Consider the following 26,760-nt stretch of genomic DNA (forward strand, 5'->3'; position numbering starts at 1 on the left):
TAATTCAGCCGGTTCACTGAACACACACGGGGGCCCCATGAGGTCCTCCGGGGCTGGAGCTGGGAGTAAGAGTGTTAGTGTAACAGGTGGGGATATAACTGGAATATCTCTGGGTTTTCATTTTAATTTGCTATGGGTGCCCAAGATTTTGTTTTGCTTGTTACATCATACAAAAGACTTTAATATATGAATGGTAATATATACTGTACATATGCATATACACTCACCTAAAGGATTATTAGGAACACCATACTAATACTGTGTTTGACCCCCTTTCGCCTTCAGAACTGCCTTAATTCTACGTGGCATTGATTCAACAAGGTGCTGAAAGCATTCTTTAGAAATGTTGGCCCATATTGATAGGATAGCATCTTGCAGTTGATGGAGATTTGTGGGATGCACATCCAGGGCACGAAGCTCCCGTTCCACCACATCCCAAAGATGCACTATTGGGTTGAGATCTGGTGACTGTGGGGGCCAGTTTAGTACAGTGAACTCATTGTCATGTTCAAGAAACCAATTTGAAATGATTCGACCTTTGTGACATGGTGCATTATCCTGCTGGAAGTAGCCATCAGAGGATGGGTACATGGTGGTCATAAAGGGATGGACATGGTCAGAAACAATGCTCAGGTAGGCCGTGGCATTTAAACGATGCCCAATTGGCACTAAGGGGCCTAAAGTGTGCCAAGAAAACATCCCCCACACCATTACACCACCACCACCAGCCTGCACAGTGGTAACAAGGCATGATGGATCCATGTTCTCATTCTGTTTACGCCAAATTCTGACTCTACCATCTGAATGTCTCAACAGAAATCGAGACTCATCAGACCAGGCAACATTTTTCCAGTCTTCAACTGTCCAATTTTGGTGAGCTTGTGCAAATTGTAGCCTCTTTTTCCTATTTGTAGTGGAGATGAGTGGTACCCGGTGGGGTCTTTTGCTGTTGTAGCCCATCCGCCTCAAGGTTGTACGTGTTGTGGCTTCACAAATGCTTTGCTGCATACCTCGGTTGTAACGAGTGGTTATTTCAGTCAAAGTTGCTCTTCTATCAGCTTGAATCAGTCGGCCCATTCTCCTCTGACCTCTAGCATCAACAAGGCATTTTCGCCCACAGGACTGCCGCATACTGGATGTTTTTCCCTTTTCACACCATTCTTTGTAAACCCTAGAAATGGTTGTGCGTGAAAATCCCAGTAACTGAGCAGATTGTGAAATACTCAGACCGGCCCGTCTGGCACCAACAACCATGCCACACTCAAAATTGCTTAAATCACCTTTCTTTCCCATTCAGACATTCAGTTTGGAGTTCAGGAGATTGTCTTGACCAGGACCACACCCCTAAATGCATTGAAGCAACTGCCATGTGATTGGTTGGTTAGATAATTGCATTAATGAGAAATTGAACAGGTGTTCCTAATAATCCTTTAGGTGAGTGTATATATATATATATATATATATATATATATATATATATATATATATATATTAGGGCTGGGAATCGATTAAAAAAATCAACTAATTAATCGTACAATTTGCTGTGATTAATCGCAATTAATCAATTTTTTTCCCCAAGCTTGTAATCATCAATATTTAAATGTAGAATCACCTAATTAAATTAATCAACACAGAGGAAGTCTATTTTAAATAATATTTTTAATTACATCTTGTGAACTGTAAACAGACTCTCCTCAGAACTACACAGTAGTCATTCCCATCAAATATATTGAATGCAGCAACATTATAAACAAAGTGCAAGTTGAATATTAAAACCATCAAGGTTATCAAAAAGACTGGATTAGCTTAGAATGTAAGCCAATAGGCCAAAATAAATACTTTCTTTATATGCACCAACAGTGCCAGTTGAATTTCAAAAAGGTACATAAGTCTTTGCAATATGAATAACAAAAGGAGAATATTCACCCCAAGATTTTGTCTACTCTTTTACATTAAGCCAGCAACTGAGACAGACCAGTCGGTTTACATTATCAGGGACAAAGCAACTATTTTTTTCTGGACATTATGTCATTAAAGTCATTAAATCAGAGGCTGTCAATTGCGTTATTTTTTCTTAATGCATTAAACATTTCAAATGAATCACAAAGATTAACACGTTAATTCCCCCAGCCCTAATATATATACATACACACATCTATATTTTTGTTTTATTATAATTTAATGTTGCTGACAATGAATAGATGAAGAAAGAACTATAAAGACTGTATTTTAATATTTTCTTATAATAAAATATAAAATTGAAGGTTGTGATTGCCCTTACCAATTTTGGGGCAGGAATCTTAATGAGAACATGTATTTTACATTAACTCAATGACTGAGTTTAAGTTTGAAATCCCATAGTTATTGTACAGAGCTTTTTTTTGTATTATGCTGTCATTTATTTTCCCTGTTTTTTAATGTAGACATATGGCAGGACTGCACAATTGTGAACAAGTAGTAATTGTACTGCACATGTCTGGGGAAAACAAAAGTATTATTCAATCGGTGGCTTCTTGTCTCCCACTTTTGATAGTTGTTGTAACATATGTCTTTTAGAAAAACAATGATTTGCCTGTATGCTTTTTGTACTTTTACCAGTGAGTGTAAATATTTGTTATATTTTGTTTAAGAGAATGTTTAAAAATTACTGTTTATTCCTCCCAAGTCTACTGATGACAATAATAAATTCAGTAAATTCATGTAGTCTGCAATGCATTGTAATGGTGCTGGTTTTATTATCTTTTACTCATTCAAAGTTATAGCCTGGAAAGTATAAAATTCACTGTCCCTTACTGAATCAATACAGGACTTGATTTGTCCCGTATTTTCATGCACACCCTACTCTAATGCAAAGGCGCAGCTTGTGAACAGGCAAGGCAGGCAACTGCCTGGGGCCCCAGGCCATTAGGGGGCCCCCAAGGTTATTTATAACGTGGTAGCCCCCTGGGAATTTTTGACTAGGGCCCCAACAGACTCTAGAATCGCCACTGCTCTAATGCATACACTACATTTTCATATGCTTGGAATGACATGACAAATAATAAAACCAAAAGAGTTTAATGACACATAGTAGAGAGTATTAAATCAGACTGATAAATCTAGATAAAGTAGTAATTATTGTTCCTCCACATTTCACTCACTCTGGAATAAGTTGATCTTTATTTCAGTGCCTACATCCAGGAGAGAACAAATGTATTGTTCAGTCATCCACTATAGTGGTCTCTGCGGTCTACCAGGTCATTTGCTATTTCCGAATTTATCAATGGGTTCTTGCTTCTTCCAAATAGTTTATTTTGACAGACCAAACATTTTGCCCATGTCTATGATCTGATGTTTTAATCCTTAATATAACTGATGCAACTGTGCTTTACTCTTATTGACTCTTTATTTCCTTTACATTCATGTTGGGAGTAACAGAGGACTTTGAAAATGATGCATAAAAAGCACAAATTGGTGCTTAAAAATTCACCAGAATTCAGGAAATTAAGTGTCTGACACTCAAAATCTCATGGGGGAGGACCCCCAGACCCCTGCTTGATTTGTGTCCACTGGGCATGGGGCCGCTGGCAAGGTGTCCCTTATTTTTCCACATTGAAGGTGGCAACCCTAGTCTGAATCAGGATGTGTGCCGGCAGGGCTGACTTCAGAATCGGGGACACCCATGTCCAGTGCGGGGGGGTGGGGCGGAAAGCTCGTCAGCATCACATCGAGAGAGGGGGCCTCCACTGCGCGTACAGGAGCCGGCAACCATTTTGGGGGGCCAATTTAACTTTCTTTCAGCATTACATTTTTACACGCACAGTAACACACACAACAACAACAACAACAACAACAACAACAACAACAACAGCGAGCTAACATCAACAGTAACATTGACATTTCAGGTTCAGCTCCACCGTAATGTACTGTGCGAAGCTGAATTAACCGATGCAGTCCTGTGCTGCTGTGACCTCTGGATGAATATTAAAAATAGACACACAAAAAAACAAAAAACATGAGACACACACACTGTTCAATATGAATATTAATTTTAAGCATAATATGGTTTCCATATTATTGAACGTACACTACACTACCCCACATCTTCTCCCTCACATCTTAAGTGATTTTCTGGTACGCCTATTTCTGCGCAGAATCTAGACATTTATCCAATTAATTCATAGTATCCGTGCAGATTGTGCGCAATGCGCCACCATAGGGCGACTGCGGCTCGCTGACGTCATGATCGCAGAGCCGCGCTATAGGCTAGAAACGCGTTTCCTTAGCAACGGCCTGGCCAATCACTGCAGAAGCCGTTTCTGTTTGTGACGCGTTGACCACGTGTACAGAAGCGGCGTTTCATTCATAAGACCAAAGACAATGACTTGAGTCAGATGGAGACTTTTGTGTTTTGACTCGAGTCGAGTCACATATTTTGGACACCGACTCATGTCAAGTCAAGTCTTTTATTGCAGGGACTCGAGTCGAGTCATTTGATATCAATGAATCGAGTCATCAAAAAATACGACTCCAGTTATCACAACTCTGGTTACTAATACCATTATAATGAAAGTCTACGATATCTGATCTCCCACATTGATTATAACAGGTACTTTTACCTTTTACTTTTTACATTATATATACAACTCCTGGCAGCGTGTTTCTTCTGAGGATATCAACAATATGTCCACTTGTTCTCATCTGTACCGACACGTGTTGGGAACAGAATAGAGGGGAAAATCAGACCATGTCTTTCGTTCTGTTTTCTCAAGTTCATATTTTCAACAAGTTTCAGACAATGGTCAATTATTTGTTCCATTCATGTTTCTTTGTAAGGTTTCTGAAAGACAGAATAGTGAACGATATAAAACACGTTTCATGCTCAATTCTCCGTGGATTTGTCACTCAAAAAGGGCACATGTTTGTACTTAATATTTTTGGTAGTTTAACTGGAGAATGAATAATGTACTTGGCTACATTAGACTACCATTATACATTTTACATTTTCATAATTTAAATCTTTCTAGGCAGTTGACCTAACGGGGAACTTTGTTGCCATATATATCATTTTCTAAAGATCGCTTGTTATTAATAAACGTTTCAGTTTCTTGTGCATTCATTATTGTATTTCCATTATCCAGCCTATGTTGTTTATATGGGATATATGTTTATTAAATGTATGCCTGAATGTATCGCTGATTTTATTATCTGTGCTTTGGTTTTTACAGTAGACTACAGAACCGCTTCAAATACGGATTCGAAAACGGAACGTCCTCCTAGAATGAGAACTGCGGCCTGACACGGCAGCGCTGCTTGTTGCGGGCGGCCGCTCCCTCCGTGCGGGCCAGTGGCGCAATGGATAACGCGTCTGACTACGGATCAGAAGATTCCAGGTTCGACTCCTGGCTGGCTCGGTCTTTTTCTGCCTTCAAACAAGCTGAAGCCAGTGGAAACTCCGACGCGAGAACATGAGGTTTCAGTACTCATACCAACACGTGCATTTTATGTTAGTCCAAGTATTACAAATAATCGAAATCGTTTCTGCATCTGAGTATGATTTGACATTCTTAAGAAAAGGAGAGAGAAAAATAAAAAAGTAGTCGAGCCAGCCAGGAGTCGAACCTAGAATCTTCTGATCCGTAGTCAGACGCGTTATCCATTGCGCCACTGGCCCTCCATGACTTTGAGAAAGTAACAGATTCATTCTGAGGATAGGACAAATAATAATTCTCTTTCTTTTTAATATATGAACATACTCTGTGAAGTTATATTATTAACTTCCCATTGTTATATGTATGCAGTTATATTTAAACAGGATAAAGTAATTTGATAAAGTATTGAAATGTTTTCATTTTACACGACATTACAACATATCTTAGTGGTTGGTATTAGTGAATAAAACGTGGTAATTGATTTATACTTAACAGCAAGGTACATACAAAAAGTTTATTGTCACCCACGTTGTTGCGGAACAAACTTGGTGACGTAGCATGTCAGACAGCAGACACAGCAGACAGCATCTAATCACATGTCGCCGTAGAGTTTGCAAGCTTTCCCCCATAGATACAGATACACTATATTGGAGTAAAAGGCAGAAGTACAGTGTCTGTGACACAACAGATAGAAGCGGAGATACAAAATAGTTGTTTATTGTTTATACATTTGATGATGATAAATATTTTTAATTTACTATAACTGAAATCCATTTTTTTTAATAATAAATTGAAAGTAACCTCAATGACAACGTGCTTTTCATTTTAAAAACAAAACTCTTTGTAAACAATTGTTTTCACGTAATATGTGTAGTTATAATATTTGACTGTATACATTAATACATAAAAACACAATAAAACAATAAACACTTATTTTGTATTTGCGCTGCGATCTGTTCCGTTATACGCACTGTTCTTGTGTTCCTAGGCAATATGGCGGCTTGGGACCATTCTAGAGCTTCTATATCTATGATCTTTTCATTCTAGAGCTCTGGTTTCCTCCGAATACACGTCACACCGGAAGGAGCGTTTGGATTGCTGGCGGGAGCTTGTGGGTTGTGTGTACATTTGTGTCATCATAATCGGCCCAGTTATTACTGCACAATTACCCGGCTAAGCAAAGGTAGGCTATGTGATATTAGAATGTAAACACCACGTCGATATTGTGATGAGTGTAATATATTCGTTTGTTATCTCTGTAACTAAAGCGATAAGTGGGATAAACATTGAGTTACACATCACACTGATCCGGTTACTGTACCAGTGGGCTCAAATCTACATCACTTTACAAAGAACACGCTTTGCAAAAAAAAAACACACGTGTTCTGTGCTTTATGCAATGTTCGCACACTTCACAGTCACTAGAGTGCTTGTAATATCTTGATTTTGTTTTTGCTCGGGCATCCAGAGGAGGGTGGACAATGGAGGAGAAGATCGTGTCTCTATCCGGGGGGGAGAGTGTGCGAGAGCTGCAGCAGTGTCTGCGGGCTGTTAAAGACAGCGAGGTGAGTGTTACTGCTCGCCTACAGTTCAACCAAACGACACACCAGTGACAGAACTGTGACTCCCCAGTGCAGCGTTTACATCACAATGTACAGCAGGTGCAATCCCACTAATTTTACTAAGTCTTCCTCCAGCTCGGCGCACTGATCACTCGTAGCGCAGTGAAGGGAAAGAACATAGGACCTCTCATCAGAGCCATCTTTAAAGGTAAGTGTCAACTCTCACAGCTATTGAATATCATTGTGCAGCCAGCTGCGTGCAGAGACTGATGTGTCCCTGTGTCTTGTTCGTCCGGTGTGTCAGGCTCTCCCACCACGGAGGCTGAGGGAGTGAGCCGGAGACTGCTCCTGTACAAGCACTGCATCCGGCTGTGTGAGTCCGGGGATCTGCAGCTGGAGGTGGTGTCGGACATCACTGGACTGCTCATGCTGGAGGTATGGTGCAGCTGTGTGTCAAACTGGTGTGGCTGGTTCTCTCTCACGCTTTCCTGAGAGCCTTGTCTTTACTGGTGCTGTCTTTGTGTGATGTAAAATATTGATGTTTACAGTTGCTGTGCTTAAAGGGAGAGCAGCTCATTCTAACCAACACGTGAGTTATCCAAAGCACTAAACTATTAATTCCATCTAAATGATTCAACAGGAACAAAATATGTTCATCAACATATTTTTCATATCGAGGTGAAATGTCAATCAAAGTACCTACAACATATCTACTGTCTGGTCATTTCTAAGCTTATCACAATGTTGATCTTACACTGAAGGAGTTTCACTGATTTATGTAGGCTGTGTGTTTATTATCTTGCTCGTCTTTCTGTTTAATGATGTAGACACACCAGTTGCCGGGGCCCTCTCTGGCTGAGCTGGCCTCTCTCTACGTGGATGCCATCAAAGGTGGCAGTATCAGCAATGGCAAGTCTTTGGAGCTCTTCCCCAATATCCTCACTGCACTGGCTGCCACTGAGAGTCTGGCCTATGGCAAAGGTAGGTGCTTTACAGCTTCTCCTTAACCAAGAGATTTACACTGCAGTCTTATTTCTATCCTAGTCAAAAAATAAATAACAAGCATCATGATGTGTATTTCGGTTTACGCGTATGTTTTTATACCTCGAGCTGCACAAATATATATTTTGGGGAAGCTTTTTAAAAAACATATGTCCTGAATATAAAAAGACAAACCTCATGGTGTTTCTTGTCCTGTTCTTAGGCGAACTGAGCGGTGAAGAGTACAAGAAGCAGCTAATCAACAGTCTTTGCTCCAGCAGGTTAGTGTATTTGATAACCCCTATTTACAAAATGATGAATGCAGACCTGAAAGAATGGAATTGAACACAGTCAGGATCCTTCAAAAAAATAAATAAAAAAAACTATGTACGGCAATCATGGGCAATGCCCCAATCTAATCAATTAATTAGAAAATATTTACACTGTATGATTTTGCTTGAAAGTTAATTCTTTATTTTTGTGTGTTTGTGTTTACATTCAGATGGGATCCCCATTGTGTAATCCACCTTACCTCTATGTTCAGGTACAATCCTTTTCAATCTGGTTTCTCCCAACTCTCCATTTCACACTCTTATGCTTTCTTTCTCTCGCAACTCCTCAGACTGCCTTCATACTTTTTTCTCATCCCATATTGTAACTCATAACCACTCAAACACCTTCTGACCATTCAGTCTTTGCCATTGGCAGCTATACTTCTCACTACCTGTCTTGCTCTCTCTAGCTCTTCCTCTGTCTATGCCTGTCTGGGTCCCTGTGTTTCCCACCTGAGTGTGTGTGTTTGTGTGTGTAACCAGAGATGTGCCTGTGTCCGTGGAGGAGCTGCAGTTTGTAGTAGAGAAGGTTCTAAGGATGTTCCCCAAGCTGGACCTTCAGGAAATCCCTCCACTGGTCTACCAGCTCCTGCTGCTATCTGCCAAGGTCAGATTGAAATGCTCACCTTCAAACAATTACAAAATATTTAAGGAAGAGTTAAAACAAATGTTTGCTGGTGGTCTTGAGCAAACATGTGAATGAGGCCAGGTGGCCTAACATGGCCTAATTCACGTTTGCTCAAGACCACCAGATGCAGAAGCAGAGAGGTTTTTGTCTGCTGTGTCTCAGGTATCTTTGCGTCTGTGTTTGTTAGGGCTGTAAGAAGCTTGTCCTGGAGGGCATCACTTCTTACTTTAATGAACAGGACCAGCAACAGAGAGAGGAGCAGAAGGACACAGAGTGAGTATTTTATACGCACACACATCAAAAGGCAGAGTTGCCAGATCGACTGCCTGCATGGAATACTGTCTGTACTTTTCTCTCCTGTCATTAACCTTATAATCTGTTGGTATTTCATTACCAACCAGCTTCAGAGAGCATGAACTAATAATATTGTTTGCTTGTGCAGAAGCCAACACATCCTGATACTTGCAGAATACCTTTTCTCTCTGTCTAAAAGTTTCATCAACTTCCTGCACAGTGGTTTTGCTTTCAAGGGGTTAAAAATAAAAAAAATCTTCAGAAGCAAAAGGGGTGCCCTTGTAAATGTGCAAACTCTTTTATATGCACATGAAGTGATCACAGTTGAAAGTGAACTCGGTGGGTAAGATGGACATCAGTCAAAAATCTGTGATTTTGTGGGATGTCATGGCATGGGACCTCTGTGCTCCAGGAGCATGGACGTGGAAGTGGTGTCCGTCCCTCAGGACCAGCTGCGGCACGTGGAGGGCACGGTCATCCTACACATCGTCTTTGCTATCAGGCTGGACCATGAGCTGGGCAGGGAGCTCCTGAAGTACCTCAAGGTTCGTCCATGTACTCGTTCGCTCTCTGTCTCCAATTTGGGAATGCAGCCAGACTCGGAGCTAACGCGAGGTGGCAGCAGAGTGGAGTAACAGTCAGGGCTCTGCAGCGGAGGGTCGTGGATTTAGTCCCATTTGGGAGACACTGCTGCTGTACCCTTGAGCAAGGTACTTTATCTAGATTGCGCCAGTGAAAATCACGCTGTAGAAATGAGAAATTGTATGTAAAAACTAACAATTGTAAACCGCCCTGGATAAGGATGTCTGCTATAAAATGTAGTAATAAGAATAATAACAGTGGTTCCATGTGGCTAGGCCTTGTGCATCATGTAGGTCTAGTGTCAGAAACTGTGCAAAAATCTGATTATTAATATAATGTCATGGTGAATGAAAATAGGTTAGCTTAGGCTGCATAAGAGTGTCCAGCTGTACATCCCTCATCTGTTTTTGTGTTTCTTTTGCAGGCAGGGCAACAGGGGGAGGTGGGGCGAGTGCTCTGTCCATTCAGTATAGCCCTGCTGCTGTCGGTGGCCCGAATCCAGCGCTATGAAGAGCAGGTCTGAGCCCCTCTTTACTGCTCAACTATTTATATATTTGTATATTCAATTTTTTCATACAATTGTCATAAGAATGACGATCCTCGAGCAACTTTATTGCCGCTGTAGGCATATTGAGGACTCTGGGTCCGTTGAGCTGAACGGTGAACCTCAGGCCTGCGTCTAATGGGTGCTCTTTTTGTGATGCAGGCGTTCGACTTCCTCAAGGTGGCGATAGTGAAGAGCTTCCGGGACGTACAGGTTCAGCAGGGCTCCCGCTTCGTACAGGACCTGCTGACTCGGCGGCCGTGCGTCTCCCAGATGATCCTAGAAACCGTCAAGAACAGGTTGGAGCACCGTAGTTCTTTATACTCTTAAGACGCAGCTAAAGTGGATGCCGTCTCTTCGGTGTGGCGTGTAAATCCCACTGTGAGACAGGGCTGTGACCGAGAGCTTGTTGTTCTTGCAGTGTGTTCGGCTGGGACCACGTAACGCAAGGGCTGGTGCAGCTGGGCTTCATCCTGATGGACTCCTTCGGCCTGAAGCCTGGGCCTTTTGGGAAGGCAGCTGAGGCTCCCCCTGCCAACCCAAAGACGCCCTCTCAACACGCCTGCCAGCTAGGGGGCCGTATTCTTCTAGAGAGCTTCAAGGTGGGAAGAGAGCAGGTTTGGCTGGAATTGGGGAAGCCATGCATGCTAACTATAACATCTGGTGGCCCCAGTGCTATGAATGCTTGTCATCCAGACTGAATTAAATAAAACGCGTCTTAACTTTGCTTCAGTGTTTTAGCTGCAATTTGCTTGAAATACGATCTTGTAACAATAAAACAAAATGGCCTATCATGGGCCAGAGACGACGATGTCTGAAGTGTCACGGAAGAATATTAATTGATCCAACAGTGGCTATGTCTTGCTCTGTCCTTTCAGATGCACGAGCCTATCAGAACCGAGATTCTGGAGCAAGTCTTGAACAGGGTGGTCACGAAGGTCGCCTCGCCGGTCTCCCACTTCATAGGTACACAACACGGGCAGCCATTTCCTTACGTTTGCTTTCCTGTCTGTACATTCTCGTCTGACCAGTAATCGCACTCTGTAGTGATCAAACTGGCTCACTATACAGTTAATGTCTGCATTGTTATTCTCTATGTTGAATGTTTTTTGCCTGAACACCCAGTCCTAACCTGAACCCTTTCTGTACTGCAGACTTGTTTTCCGATATCATTGCGTCAGCACCGATGATTCTCCTCGAGTCCTCCTCCAAAGTGATGGAAACCTTTGACCACCTGGCCTACCTGCCTCTCAACACTGTGCATGGGCTTCTGAGGGCAGTGCAGGTACAGTGACAGTGTGCCACTAATCTCATGCATCCCCTGTACTTCTCATTACAATTGTCCATTAGCCAAAACTGCGTCTTAAGTTTAACAGACTATTATTAATAAATAAATAAATGTAGGTAAGAGGTTTTGAGTGATGTTTGTGGGAAGAAAAGTAAAGAATAAATTAAAAGGTGGAAGTTTTAGGGTCTCAATTTGTAGTTCTGAGTTTCTAAGTTAATAGGTGTTTGTAACCTCTCATGCCCTGATTTTGATTTTCTCCACAGCCCTTACTGAAGGTCAGCATGTCCATGAAAGACTCTTTAATTATAGTTCTGAGGAAAGCAATGTTTTCCAGGTACAACATCATCTTTCAGTTTTCGCAAGTTAATAAGTACCTTTTTCTTGCAACTCTGTGATTGCAGCGGTGACCCCTTCAGTAGTGTGGTGCCCTATTCGATGATCTCATGCTGGTGTGATGTTCCTCTTGTCACAAGCATTTGTTCCTCCATAAAAATGAACATTTGAAAGGAGTTTACTACTGGGTTGGAATGCAAATGACAATGAATATTGTCACAACACAGTGCAATACAGTAATCTCTCTCTCTCTCTCTCTCTAGTCAGCTTGATGCTCGCAAGTCTGCTGTGGCTGGTTTCCTCCTGCTGCTGAAGAATTTCAAGGTTCTGGGCAGCCTGGCCTCCAGCCAAGCTAGTCAGATTATATCTTCCAGCCAGGTAGGGTTCAGATCACAGTTAGCTGAAGCGCTCTGTTTGTAATAACAGGTTTGAGCTTTTGTAATAAAGAGTAAAAATACACTCTGGTCTTGTTATTTATTGAGGAATTCCCATTTTCTGTGTAGTTCTTCCCATCTGAAGACTCAGTGCAGCATTATTGTGCTCTGACCTGGTGCTGAATGACTGCTTTATATTCTAGTATGAATATTTAGCTGAGGTTTTGACGTAATTGCCCTCTGTGTGACTGTGACTTTCGAACCCGTGCAGATCCAGGTGGACGTTCACTCGCGCTACAACTCCGCTGCCAACGAGGCTTTCTGCCTGGAAATCCTGGGCAGCCTGCGGCGCTGTCTGAGCCAGCAGGCGGATGTGCGGCTCATGTTGTACGAGGTAGGCCCTGTCACTGTGCTCTCTGTATCCACTCTGTGTGCTTACCCAGCTTCAGGTCCTGTTTTTATTTGATTCTTTCTTTTTAATTTCTATTTGTCTTAGGGTTTCCATGATGTACTGCGGAGAAACTCCCAGCTGGCCAGCTCTATCATGCAGACTCTCCTCTCCCAGGCACGGTGTTGGTTGTTTTTTTTTGTTTTTGTATTTGCTATGTGTGGATGTCTCAATCTCATGGAAACCGAAATTAATTTATTCCGCAGAAATGTAAATTAAAAAACGTTTGACTGCGTTTACTTTAATGGATGCGTTTAATGCATGGATCAGGAAAAACTAGGCACAGGAGGAAGAAGGCTGTGTAAGTCAGACTTGACAGTAGTGAAGAGGACATGGTGCTCAGACCATTTTCACACCCATTACAATATATGCAGCTTGGACTATCGATGGTCTTCAGACAGTATATTGGCAGATCCCTGCATTGGTTCATGCTCAACCGATAATAGACGTCAGTTCTGTTTCGATGTGAAGGTTTTTTGATGTGAACCCTGTGTCTCTGGACATTGTGTCTGAGCAGCTGAGGCGTTACTATGAGCCGGAGCAGGACCTGCTCCCCCCACTGAAGCTGGAGAGCTGTATCAGCGCACAGGGAGACCAGATCTTCTTACAGGAGCCTCTGGTACAGTACACCCACACACACCTGCACAACCCTAACACCAGCCCTGCTGCTTACTGCATATTGCTCTTCTCAAGGTTTCTTGAAGAAGTTTACTATAGATTCCTGCCATATTCAATTGAAGAACCCCCAAATAGTGTTGTTTTCCACTCTTTCTTTGACAATACAGTCCTGCTCTTGTAAATATCAGTCCTCTGCACGGCACAGGTCCGGCTCCACAGTGGTGCAATAACCCAAGCTATCAGCTACTCCTGTTTTCTTGAGTATCCATGACTATCCTGACACTTTCTTTCCACATAAGCTACATGCATGCTTCATTCATTGATTCTGGGAGAAATCCATAGTTTCTTTAGTAGTGAATATACACATTGCCTCCCCTCTACAGGCCCACTTGCTGAGCTGCACAGTCCACTGCCTTTTGTGGTACCAGGACCTTCATGACCACAGGCGCACAACTGTTGAGGAGGATGAGGATGAGGAGGAGGAGGAGGACGAAGGGGGGTTCCAGGAGGATCTGGAGGTTCTTCTGCGGTCTGTCACTTGCCGCATGATCAAGAGTGACCTAGAGGACTTTGAGCTGGTTGGTGTGAAACACCTCACATGCGTATCTAGGAAAGGGTCTCTTCAGTCATAAGCCCTCATTCAGTGAAAAGAGGCTTATTTATTAATTTTGTGCACAAATTAATGTTCCCTTGATTGTTTAGCAGTCCAGTTACATTAATCAGAAAGAAGATTGGGATTAAATTAGCTTTTTTCATCAAATCAGTTTGATTTTATGTCTTGGATTGACTGAATCTAGAACTGACTGATTCTTCTGTCTTTTGTGCAGGACAAATCAGCAGATTTTTCCCTTTCATCCAGTGTGGGAATCAAGAACACTATCTACGCTGTTCTGGTAATGGGAGTGTGCGAGGTTCTCATGGAGTATAACTTCCTCTCAGCCAACTACAGGTAACCCGATTGTACACCATCTGACAATACTGTGACATTTGGATAGATAAATGTAAAGATCGACTCTAAATAAATACATTTGATCTAAATGCTGCATGTTTTAGGGTTTATCAATGGGGAATGCAGATATTCATACAATCAAATCATTGCCTTGTTTCCTGCCACTCCACCCCTGTTTTTTCTGCAGTAAGAACCGCTTTGAGGAGCTTCTTGACCTGTTTAATCGCTACCACAAGCTGTCTGAGATCCTGAAGGAGAAGTCTGGGAAGGGCAAGTCACCTTCCAGTAAAGCTGGCCGGAGTTTGCTGTCAATGGGCTTCGTGTCCACTCTCTTAACAGCACTTTTCAGGTATACCCATTGTGTGCATGTGTGTGTTATTCTATAGAATTTATGCTGTTTTGAAGGCAAAGGCTGGTCACACCAAATATGGATTTGATGTAGATTTTTCTTCTTTTCACTCACTTTGCATTTAGTTAATTGATAGATATAATATATTAACATTTGTGAAAGCATTCTTAATTTACAGCATTTTTACACACCTGCCTAAAACTTTTGCACAGTACTTTGTGTCCCTGTGTATACAAAGGGGTCACCTTCTGGGTTCTCCTAGCATAAGTAAGTAAATCTATGCAGGGTTTCCCAAAAATCGTTGCCACTTGGCCAAACGTATGTGGAAAAAAAAGAGAAACATTAAAGCACAAGCGCACATGCTCCGCCCCCTGCTCTCATTCACCACGGCTGAACCAGAGTACCTGTCCATACCCTAGCTCAGTACATAATGTCTGTACTCAGAACAGTTCAGTGGCTGTGACAGCACTGCCTTGTCTCAATGGCATTTTGGCATCATGAAGGTGCTTTAAAGCAATTGCTGCTGGTAGTCTGGGAGAATAAGTAGGAGGGAATCTACCAATTCCTGTGAGTGGTTAACACTGGCCCTGTATTGATTTAGGCCAGCTGGTGTTTGGTTGCCAGAAACTGTGTTTAAGAACGTGTTTATTTACATTCCTAGCATATATTTTTCTCAAATTATGTAATTAGTATAACATTTGTTTCATTTTTAAAAATATATTTTTTTGTAAGTAATAAAGCCTATAGCCTAAATCCCAAATCTAAATCTAAGAGTACAGATTACATTTTGGACTATTTTCATATTGGTTTGTTTATAGTAGTAATAGCGCCCTTACCTGGTGTAGTGAAGAAGGTTGACTCTGACAGCTGAAATGTCCATTTTTAAATTCTAATTCGTCTGGTTAAAAAATAGTTGTTGTTCTAAGCTGTATGTGAAGTAAATGGTAATTATGTTTCTAATTGTACATGAACATTCTTCAGTTTCCATGGAGATTTCAGTAAACTGAACTTCTGCACTGACATGCTGAGCATTCTACTATTGTTGTAAGGGTTCCATGTCATAATGGGAGTTACCAATACATAACACATAAGTGCTAATACCTTCGATTGATTGACTGATTGATTTTGTGTATTTAGTCGAGATTTCTGTTGATTGTTGAAACATTATATTGATATGTAGCAAATGAGCATGCTATGTTACTCTTACTCAGGGTTCCCCGCAGCGCTTTACATGCCAGGTGGCCCACCACAAATTGGTGCTACCTGGCCAAACATGCGTGAAAAAAACAGGGACAAAAATAGAAAAACTAAACTTTAAAGTGCACATGCTCCGCCCCCTGCTCTCATTCGCCATGGCTAAACCCCATCCACAATACGCAATCACACCCCCAGCTCGACAATTTATTATCAGACCACCTTGCCTATGCACATTTCTGCAGGAAGCCCTACTATGTGTATAAAAAAATACATGCTTATACTATCTACACCAGGGGTAGTCAATAGGTAGCCGCTATTGAATGGACCACGAGAATTATTTTAATTAACTTATCATGATTGATTTTTTTTTTTTGCTGTTGTTTTTTTTTAAATTATTTTATTGTTACGGAGGTTTGTTGCACTCAGTGTGTGTTATTGTGTGGAACCCACTAGCAGCCCTTCCTGGTTATCAGCCAATAGGATGTTACGTATTAATATGGCATGTCCTATATAGAGCTCGGGTTCCAGTTAGTTAGTTGATTGATTGATTGCTCACAGATTCCCGGTTCGGGTGTCTCTATACATGTTCTGGACTGGGGCAAGAGCGTCACTTTGTACTCATCAAAAACGCATGTATTCTGTTGTTTTCCTGATTTCTATTAATAAAAAGCTGATCTGCGGATCATTTGACGTGAGGACATATTTCAACCTCGCCTCCAAAATATAAAAGTGCATACACACGACCAGGGAGGGGGGGCACAGTGCCATTGCTTGTATTCACCTAGAAACTTCTACATCAGTGGTGGAAACAGTTTATATCCAATGAAGACACATATTTCTAGCAGGCGCACAAATTGAAAATTGTGCATCCTCACCCGTTACAATTGCAGAGCTCCACCGAAAGAGATCTGTGATTGACAAGCACCAGAAACCGCGTTTAGTTTGCTGCACAATCTCGATTGATATGTAATTTCTCGCTGGTGATATGTGGTTGTGAAGCAAAGATATCCAAATCTGCCTGATTTCATGGAGATTTTGAGCTAAGTTTTTTGACTTCGAAATGACTCAGAATCGCTCATTTCAGGTCTTCAATTTTCAAGATCTTTTTCTTCTGGGGGGGAAACCCAGAACCCCACCTGGAGTTCCTCAATCCTCTTTGCCCTCATTTTGCAACATTAAATTTGAACAGAGGACAGTGATAAAGGGGAGTGGTAAAGACCCAAATGCTTGAAAGTTTATGTTAATCTATATGCCTACAATAATCTTTAACAAATTAAAGCATTTTCAGAGCACTTTTAATTGTTTTAATAATTATATTTACATTCATTTAAATGTTTTCTACTTTGTCAAATGAATGTACTAAATATAAGCAACGGTCTATTTGACTAATTCACAGAATTGTGTGTGTTGGAAAGGGGCATTTGGAGGTGTGATTTCCCCCCCCCCCCCCTTCTCTGGAGTCTGGACCTTGACTATACCTTGACCAAGAAATGTGGACCCTGACAAAAAATAATTGACTACCCCTGATCTACACCATAATGACACAATTATTGGGACATTGCAGGAATAGCCAAAAGCACCCTTAGCCCTTAGTCTGCTAGGTGCTTTTGAAAATCGCCAGAGGACTACAAGTCCTCCCTTCTCATAGTAGTTGCTAGTTTATTTTGTGTATATATATATATATATATATATATATAAAGAATAAAAACCACTGAAATCAATAAAGGGGTTTACACAGCCCCTCCGTTCAGCCAGTTCTTTTTAGGCTAAATCCATATTCCGCAAACTCTAAAAAGATAGCATTCATAAATAAGTAGAGCTTAATGAACAATCTTTATCAAACTACTTTAGTCACAGAATAACCCCATTGCTTCAAAAGAAGGGTGTGATTAATTTGAACTAATTGCATCTTGCTGATTACTCAGAATAACTCGGCATCTAAATCCTGCTATGTTACTTCTTGGCTGGGAGAACTGTCTGTAATTACTGTTAGGGCCCTTGTCTGTTTTGGCACGGATAGAGACAGTACTCAGAGCCGAGAGGAGAGCCTGGCTGTGCTGCGCTCCAGTACCGAGTTCCTGCGCTACTCTGTCAGCACCGCCCTGCAAAAGATCCAGCAGCTGGAGGAGATGGGCCAGACAGACGGGCCTGAGGGTCAGAACACAGACAAGACCTTCCGCTACCTCTGTGACATCACAAGGTCAGACACAGATTGGGCCTTGGGTATGTGTAGGGTACCTGTTTTTGGGATGTTTTCTCCCCACGCGTGATGCGGGTTGAATTGCTGCTACCATGTTTATTACAACCAGCAGATCTAGCTCTCGAACAGATGGTGAGAGTGGAAGCTTTTAGGCCTGAATCACACTGTTTTATTTGTCCAAGCAGTCTGATAATCCCCACCTTGAGACTGAAAAGCACAGTGCCCTTATTACAGAGACATTCCACATCTGGAACTGAATTAATGCTTAGTGTTTGAAGAAAGCACAGTCTTTGGGAATTATAAATCACATATGAGAATCCTGGGTGTGTCTATAAGAGAGTTTCCACGCACTGGAGACATGGAAACGGTAAAAGGCTTACATTGTTGATTCCCTCAGGGTCCTGCTTTGGAGGTACATGTCAATTCCGTCCACTGTGGAGGACTCTGGGAAGAAGGAGAAAGGGAAGACCATCTCCATGCTGTGTCTGGAAGGGCTGCTGAGGATCTTCAGCACAGTTCAGCTCCGCTATCCCAGCAAGGCCTCCCAGTTCCTGTGTGCAGTTGGTGAGAGCCCTGCCCCTGAGACAGGGAATGGCAGCTTGACCTAAAAGAGCGTCACAGTAATTGAAATAATTAAATGACAAACGTTAAACAGAAGGCAAGGAGGTCTGAGAGAATATTAAAGCCTGGGGTGATAAATCAGTTAAGAGTTATCAATAAAAAGAGTCACTGGGCTTTTTGCACCTGTGGATAAGGATGTCATTGGAACTCTTCAGAACTCGGGGAGAGAGATCCGATATTGTTCACTATACCTTGTAGAATCTATAACTCTTCAAGACACTCGTTCGGTACTATAGATGCCATTGCATGTACTGTCCAATGAGGAACTATCATACTTCCTGTGTCTTGTTACTGTAGATGTCTCTGAGGAAGAAGACAGTGAGACCGACAACGCCAATGTGACTGAGAAAACGGCCTTCTACATTCGCCAGTTTCAGGTTTGGGATGTTATTTTAAAATATTTCTGATTGTTTTCTTTTTTTATGTTTGTTTTTTTGGGGGGGAGGATGGGGCCCATTTTTTAGTGGGATGTAAGCATTTGTAGAACAAGAAAACCCAGAACAAACCAAGAATAAACAGTGTCTACATTTTCCAGATCTCATGCCTTCAGATCAGCAACGCCCCCCTTGTTTCTCTTGCTGTTTTGCTCTTCAGAGGTCCCTGCTGAACCAGCTGAGTGGAGGAGATGAGGATTTCCACAGTAAAGAAGCCCAGCTGCTGCTAAACATCCTGTCTGTGCTGTCACGGCAACTGGAGCCTACCTCCCCACAGGTACCGCAAACGCACTGCGCTCTTAAACAGGCTCCTGGCCGGCTCTTCAGCTCGGTCTGTTTGTAACAGGAGGTCTGGAAGTTTCTCTTATTACCAGACTCATTGCTTTTCAGGGATGAAAATTGGTGCACATTTTTTTTTTTCTTTTGAACAACCGTTTCTTGCTGCATTTTGATCATTCTGTGTAGATGCCTGCAACCTCAAAGTTGTATTCCAGTTTGGCAATACCCACTGTGATTACTTCCTATTTTCAATGGAGGTTTGACAGATGTTATAGATGTTGATTTATAGCATGTGGGGGAAAAATGTATTGTCCTACAAGTTAATCATATTCTTGTTTCTTTGTTGCCGGGGCAGTTTGTTCAGATGATTTCATGGACTGTTAAAATCTGCAAGGAGAGCAGTTTAGGTAAGCTATGAGTATACTCACTGTGTATTCTGATTTATGTGTTCAAGGTTTTAATAGAGAGGCATTGTATCAGTTGAAATAACACACAATAAAAGCATGAGTAACTTTTTTTTAGAGGCCCACCTTGCTTGCTTGTGGTTCGCTCTGGTCAGACACTATTCTTTGCTGAAGAACTATGAAAAAGTTCCTCTCATTAACAGTCTGTGCCTTTTGTGTTTTCCCCCAGAGGATGTACAGTTCTGTAAGGGGTTGCTGTCCCTGCTGTTCAGTCTCCATGTCCTCTACAAGAGCCCAGTGAGTGTCCTGAGGGAACTCTGCCAGGACATCCACAGTCAGCTGGGAGATATTGACCAGGTGCTGCCTGTTCGTTAATGTCATTCATAGGGTTAAAAGCAGACCGCAACGCAAATCAATTTGTTGCTCGAACAGGTTTGGGGCTGTCTTGCCTGATTTGAATTAGAAACAGAAGGGGATTACAAAGCTATTATAAATTCAAAGGTATACAGAAAGGATATAAACTTTAGGTCTGCTGACTGGATACTATTCGCTGTCTTTGACATTGGGATTTTATTTCCCTCTTCATGTAGGACGTTGAAGTGGAAAAGCAGTCTCATTTTGCCATCATCAACACCAAGACGGCAGCACCTACTGCCACTGTGAGTACAAAGTCCCTTAGTCTTTCAATGGATGCACAAACTGTCCATTAATGCCATAGAACAGGGGTGTCAAACTCAAGGCCTGTGGGCCGAATACGGCCCCCCAATGGTTTTAATCTGGCCCCTGTAAAGGTGGTGTATCATTAAGTAATTAAGCCCGTGACAGCTTGTGAATGAGGAAATTGCATGTGAAAACTACAATTCCCTTCAGCCACTGCGAGTGTCATTGGCGCGAGGTAGGGTTTTAACAGCCAATCACAGGCTGGGTTACTGTCCGCGCTCCTGTTCTTTCAGTCATCTGCAATAAACTCAACTCAAAATGTCCAAGAAAAGAAAAATCAACAAGAAAGAGTGTTTCAGGAAAGCAGGGGGTGGGAATATCGGTTTATGGAGCAGAGTTTAAAACCTGCATGCCTTGTTTGTAAGGAGAGTTTAGCTGGGATGAAATAATTAATATAGGGCGGCACTACGAGACTAAACACAGAGAAGTACTGGGTGTTTGGAGAGAGCAGAGGCTGCACAAAGTAGCTGAATTAAAAACATAAACTACAGCAAACCATGTGTAGCAGGTGGCTACAATTTAAGACAAATAGGGTTTCTCAGTTTGATGCATTGTTCCCTAATTTCAACCAGTGTCCTAATTGACTAATTGCCAAGTTATTGCTATTTAAACTTGCTGTTATTGTAAGCGAGAGATGCTCTTTTACAGACATGGGGCCATTCTAGCAGTGCTTGTTTCTGCTGTTGTTGGTAAGCCTGGCTGTGGTTGCCCAAGGTCAAGATTTTATTCTCTTTAGTGCTGGCAGTTGCATGTGAGATCTGAATGTATTCAATTGTTAATTGCGTGTGTTTTTATTCTAGCGAGCATCAATCGCTGTTTTCACTATTGGGTTGTTTCTATTATTGGTTTTGTTTTTTAGTTTGCACTATTTGGTTCGTTATACTTCTGTATTTGTACTGGTGTTTGGTTTCACATATGGTGATTCGTTTGTTCTATTTAAACTCCTATTTTCGATTTATTCTTTTGGTTTGATTAAGATTGGTGCTTGCTGCGCAAATACAAAAGGAGAATGTGCATACTGCGATCTCCAAAGGTCTTGTTAAGAGTATGCAAGTCATTTTTAATTGATACAGTCCTGCATTAATGACACACTTAGGCGCAGTTCAGTCCCATTAGTGCTGCAGTTTATTACAGTGCCGGTACCACAGACCCGCCTGCACGCCGCACACGTCCTGTGTGTGAAGCGCAGACCTGTTCAACACATCCCCCCAGACATCAGGACTGAATGACAGCCATCTATACTACATATCGAACATCGCTTCAGCACAACACATCACACCGGACATTGACAAGCTAGTCTCACAAAAAAGGTGTCCTCCACAAATGAACCCCCTCAGAGCAGCAATTAGGTCAGATGTGTGTTTTGAATAATCGTAAATGTCAAAGTATAATTCTAACTAACTATTTTTAAATTAGAGTTGCCAATTTTTTTCAATAGACAGTGAATTATAAATAGGGATGAGCAAATATTTATGCGGCCCTTGAATGAAACTTGAAATGATCATATGGCCCGTGGTGAAATTGAGTTTGACACCCCTGCCATAGAAGTTCGAGTAGATGTGGAGCATTTGGTAAACTGCGCTTCCATTCTGTGTTTCTCCAGCTCCTGATTTTGTCCCAGGTTGGGAGAGTCCTGGAGGAGGTGGAATGGCTGATCTCCAAGAAAAAGGGTCAACTCAGTTCAGAGAGGCCTGCAGCAGGTACTAACACTGTCTCTGACTCTGTATCCCTGCAGTGGAAGGGTGGCAGTAGGACCAACTCAACAGATGCATGCAGCCTGGCAATCGAAGTCATAGCAGAGAGGCCACTTAACCTAATGGCAGTATTCTTCAAACACAGTCCTTGAGGGCAACAATCCCAAGAGATTTTACATCTACAGGTTCATTAGACCTTGGTTAGGTACTAGGTTGGTCCAGTTAAGTGGAAATCTTGTGATGTTAAACCCTTAAAAAAATTGTTTGTTAATAAATGCCCATAAATAAATGTCTCGCTGTCCTGTAAGGCATGGACTCTCAGCGGGCAGCAGGGCAGCACGACGCTCTGGAGAAGGCCATAATCCTGCAGCTGGGAACCCTGCTGACTGCCCTGCATGAGCTGGTCCAGACCGCCCTGCCGCCCGGGGGCTGTGTGGACACCCTGCTGAAGGAGCTGGCCAGCACCTACACCATTCTCACGTCCCTGTGCAAATACGTGAGTGTGCCTCCCACTGTGCAGCTCAAACACCGCGCTCATTGTCCAGTGGCTTCAGATCCCCCGCAATTATTTGTGAACCAATTAAATCAGAGTATTTGGTGGCGCTTTTGTTTATGACCTGTAGAATTCTCAGTTTGGAGCTCAGAGGCCCTGTAACAGGTGACCAGGACACTTGAAACCTTTTCCTGCAAAATGTGTTCCTCTTTTTAAGAATTGGTGCTAAATTTGCAGTTACACATGTAAATGACCTTACAAATTGTGAACAGAATGGTTTGCTGTAAGTGCTTCACATCACAGGGCTGTATTTAGAAAGACGTAACCTATTCTAACTGGATTTTAATTTTTTTCCTCTCCTAACCTGTGTTCACAGTACATACAGCTCTGTGCCAGCCTGCATGGTCAGCTCTCTCCCAGGTTTGAAAAGCTGGTGAGTTTGCTTAATCTCTCCCCATAGGAGGCCATGATGCATGAACGAGTCAATTAGCAGCATCAACTAAGTCCTTACCTGTGATTTATGACCAGTAGTATATTGTAGGAGCCTGCTGTTTGAGAATTAAATGTATATTGTAGAGTTTAAACAAATCTAGGCTGCCCTGTAAGTGTCCTAGGAATCGCTGTTCTCTCTCTCTTCAGGTGAAACTGTCTGGATCCCACCTGACTCCACAGTGCTACTCCTTCCTCACGTATGTGCAGGTAATGCTGTCTGCCCCAGTGATCAGTGTTGCACTTTGCTAAATGACACTAAATGTATATGTCGTGTCTCATCCTCCCTCCTATGGGTTTTGTTTTGCAGTCTTAGGTCTTTTCTGAGATTATCCTGGGTTCTCCACGATCAAATATTTCATTACTCACTTAACTGTTGTTTTTCTTCTAACAAAGTCAACACAATGTCCTACTACAGACACCATACAGGACCCATGAAGAATATTATATTTAACTGTAAGCTTGAAGGAAATCTTGTCCATGGTCTGATTACGTTTACTCTCCATATGGGACTTGCAGAGTGAGGAGCTGAGTGCCGCTGGGGGGGACAAGAAGAAGAAGAAAGAGGAGGCCACTACCGCTGCCTCGGTATGGAGCATCGCACAACATGGCACATATCCACACACCCGTGTATTGGATTGAATTGTGTATGGCATTTAATGTCTGTTTAGTAAACTTGTGCAGTGTTTTGCCATGTCTTTTCACTTACAAAACGTGTTTTTCTTCAGGCCAAAGCCTTGCGGGAGTCGAAAGCCATTCCCAACCTGATCTTCAGTATCGAGCAGTACGAGAAATTTCTCATTCTTCTCTCCAAGAAATCGAAGGTAGATTTTCACAATTCCCCAGATGTTCAGAATTCTCCAGAACACTGCTGTCATTGAAGAGTTACGATCTTCATTCTATGTAAACTCCACACGATACTGATGATTAGTTTAAGGGGTAGTTCAACTACTCCCTTAAAGCTGGGGCTAAAGCAAGCTGGGCTCTTATTAATGTCATATTTCTTTTGTGACAAGTCTAAGTCACCCTAGCCAACAATCTACTCAATAAACACACCAACAAACCAATGTGAATTCACCTCTGTTCTCCTGCACAGCTTGTATACCAAATGCTTTTTAAGAAGGCCCAGACAGTGACGGTGGTTTTGCTCAGAGCCCTTGTTCTGCCCCCTGCAGGTGAACCTGATGCAGTACATGAAGCTCAGCACGTCACGTGACTTCCGCATCAACGCCGCCAGCCTGGAGGCCGCGCTTCAGGAGCAGCAGGAGAGCCAGAGCCAGCAGGTAGGGTTAGGCAGCTGCACCACATTTAACTTTAAACTATTGAACTACTAAAACTGTGGCCTTTCTTTTATGTGATTTCAGATCGATTGCTGTGGTTTAAATAACTCTGAAAGACCTATATTTTGGGTTATCAGTGTGAGCCCTCAAAATGAAACTGATCTGAACTATCAGTACATCAAATGACATCTGTGTAATGGTCTTTAGGTTTCAGACAACAAAAAGAAGTACAAATATTGACATCGCTGCTCTTTTCGACTCATTCTCAGACTGAAGTTTCTACCGAAGTTGAGGAGAGCCAGGAACCCAAGAAGAAAAAGAGGAAAAAGTGAGCCAGCCACCCTCTCCATCACTTCCAACCGTGACTATAATTTAGCAGTAAAATTAGTGTTTCTAAGAATAATTTCACCACAATTCTTATTTTCTGAAGATGAATAATGTATTCTTCCATGTGGCGGATAAAAGCAACCAGAGTGCTGACTTACGAACAGTGTTGGTCTTCTGAACTCGGGCTCTGGTCGAATGAAGCTCCAGATTTATGTTGTTAGTGCTGGGGGTTTGACTGCAGGCTTTGCTGAACCAAGGAAGAAATGTTTCGATAATGAAAATGATAGAGGATAGTTTTTGTTTTGTTTTTTTAATCTTTGCTCAGTCCTCAAATATACACTTTAGATATCTGATGATGTGAGCCTTTGTTTTTGTGGCACTCAGTTGCTCACACTTCAGATGAGTCCAGGTAGTGACCCTGACTCCCTGCAGCTGCTTGCCTTTAGCCATGCAGCCTTTAGTGAGCTCAATCAGCAGATAAATATCCAGAGCTTCACCTGACAGAAGAAATAGAAGTAATTGGATTAAAACTGCTTCAAATTATATCAAATCCTTACATTTGCTCAACAGCTTTGGCAGTGTAAACTATTTCCCAGGTTTTAATTTTTGTTTGAATTTGTTCTCTCCATTTTTACTGTTTTTATCAGATTGGTTCTCCCTGTGTAGTGCTTGTGTATAAGTTGCAAAAAATTGTCATTATCAACAAGTCTATATTTCTCTTCACTAAGGATGTCAGGAATTGATTGAAGTTTTGAAGGTAGATAAACCAGCAGGACATAGACACTGTTAACAGTCGGTGCTTAATGCAATAAGGCTGCACGGGTTCAGTTATGTCAACCATAAGATTGTTAAATGTTTCACAAGTGCTTTTTTCATCTTACTGTTACAGGGTATTCAAACTATTTTTCGAACGCTTGCTGGAAAACAAATATTATGTTGCAAGACAATTAGCTTTTACTTTATAACAAAACAAAGTAAAAGCTAATTGTCTTTCAACCTAAGTACATTTTTCTGTCATATAAATATTTTCTTTATTTGTACAAATCCTTCTCACATTAAATGTCTGAATCAGTTACACCAGCACTGCTATTTTAATTGTATTTATTGATAGGGTAGCCTTCTTCAGTTATTATTGAACACAATCCTGCAAATCAATATTTGTATTTGGACAACCGATACATGAACATTTGTGCTTCACACCTACTTTTAGTATCGCTTGCCATGCTGTCATATACTGTACATGTAAAACTTTGTCTGCAATTCTTACTCTGTCCACATGTTGGAGACAAACACCACAAATGAGATGAATGCTCTTCGTTCAGGAATTAATCAATTAATTTGATGTGGACGGGTCTCAGTGAGTCACAGGTCCAGCAACCTTAATTACATTTAATTATACTTAATTGGGGGCTTATTATCATATATATTATGATGTAACAAATACAATAATGAGTGCTGTACTAAAACCTGCTAGATGAGAGCATATATTTTACCATGCTACACAACACTACACTTTATCATATATTACCATGTTTCAACCATGGTACACTGCAAGTACTGTTTTTATCGCTAATTGCTGTCAAATTGTTAGAGTAAAAGCTGACCTTTATATTGATATGGAGAGAAATTATAATAAATACTGTTACAGTGCACTCTGACATTTTGCATTCCCAGACGTGTTCTATTGTTTGCTAAATTCTCCTCTTCAACAAGATATATATAGAAAGATCTCTGTACAATCACTCTTCACACTTCAGTCTTGTGACCTGAACATTTACACAGATCAATATTTTCCACCAGAGGGTAGCACAACTTTTGATTATACCACAATTAGTTGAATTTCATCACTAAAGCCATTGGTGCACGGATCCAAAGTACTAGTCCTCGAGGGTCACATGGCCTTCTTATGCATTTACCACCAGAGGGCAG

The 26,760-nt window shown here is 41.7% G+C and overlaps 1 protein-coding gene, 1 long non-coding RNA gene and 2 other non-coding genes across 4 annotated transcripts; 2 read left to right on the forward strand and 2 right to left on the reverse strand.

The window, feature by feature from the left end:
- The first annotated feature begins 5,320 nt into the window (after positions 1-5,320).
- On the forward strand, positions 5,321-5,393 carry trnar-acg (transfer RNA arginine (anticodon ACG)). Its single transcript has one exon. It is a non-coding gene; the product is annotated as a tRNA-Arg (tRNA).
- Positions 5,394-5,580: 187 nt separating this feature from the next.
- trnar-acg (transfer RNA arginine (anticodon ACG)) lies at positions 5,581-5,653 on the reverse strand. The gene has a single exon. It is a non-coding gene; the product is annotated as a tRNA-Arg (tRNA).
- A 764-nt stretch (positions 5,654-6,417) lies between these two features.
- On the forward strand, positions 6,418-26,489 carry fanci (FA complementation group I). Its single transcript, XM_066702036.1, has 38 exons — positions 6,418-6,594; positions 6,880-6,976; positions 7,109-7,181; positions 7,278-7,408; positions 7,801-7,954; positions 8,178-8,235; positions 8,457-8,498; positions 8,770-8,893; positions 9,102-9,187; positions 9,621-9,753; positions 10,215-10,307; positions 10,497-10,633; positions 10,756-10,936; positions 11,213-11,300; positions 11,489-11,619; positions 11,886-11,956; positions 12,219-12,333; positions 12,601-12,723; positions 12,826-12,894; positions 13,295-13,396; positions 13,779-13,973; positions 14,223-14,344; positions 14,532-14,693; positions 17,911-18,090; positions 18,488-18,654; positions 19,009-19,088; positions 19,306-19,422; positions 19,780-19,831; positions 20,058-20,185; positions 20,419-20,487; positions 22,152-22,248; positions 22,551-22,738; positions 23,112-23,168; positions 23,375-23,434; positions 23,744-23,812; positions 23,953-24,048; positions 24,400-24,507; positions 24,774-26,489. Exons 2-38 carry the CDS (start codon positions 6,893-6,895, stop codon positions 24,834-24,836), a joined length of 4,005 nt encoding a protein of 1,334 aa, XP_066558133.1. The 5' UTR covers positions 6,418-6,594; positions 6,880-6,892; the 3' UTR covers positions 24,837-26,489.
- Positions 10,535-15,618, reverse strand: LOC136748357 (uncharacterized). The gene is made up of 3 exons (XR_010816582.1): positions 15,530-15,618; positions 11,997-12,104; positions 10,535-10,613 (listed from the first exon to the last, which is right to left on the reverse strand). It is a non-coding gene; the product is annotated as an uncharacterized LOC136748357 (long non-coding RNA).
- Positions 26,490-26,760: the final 271 nt, after the last annotated feature.

This window comes from Amia ocellicauda, chromosome 4, assembly GCF_036373705.1.
Source record: "Amia ocellicauda isolate fAmiCal2 chromosome 4, fAmiCal2.hap1, whole genome shotgun sequence".
Taxonomy (NCBI): domain Eukaryota; kingdom Metazoa; phylum Chordata; class Actinopteri; order Amiiformes; family Amiidae; genus Amia; species Amia ocellicauda.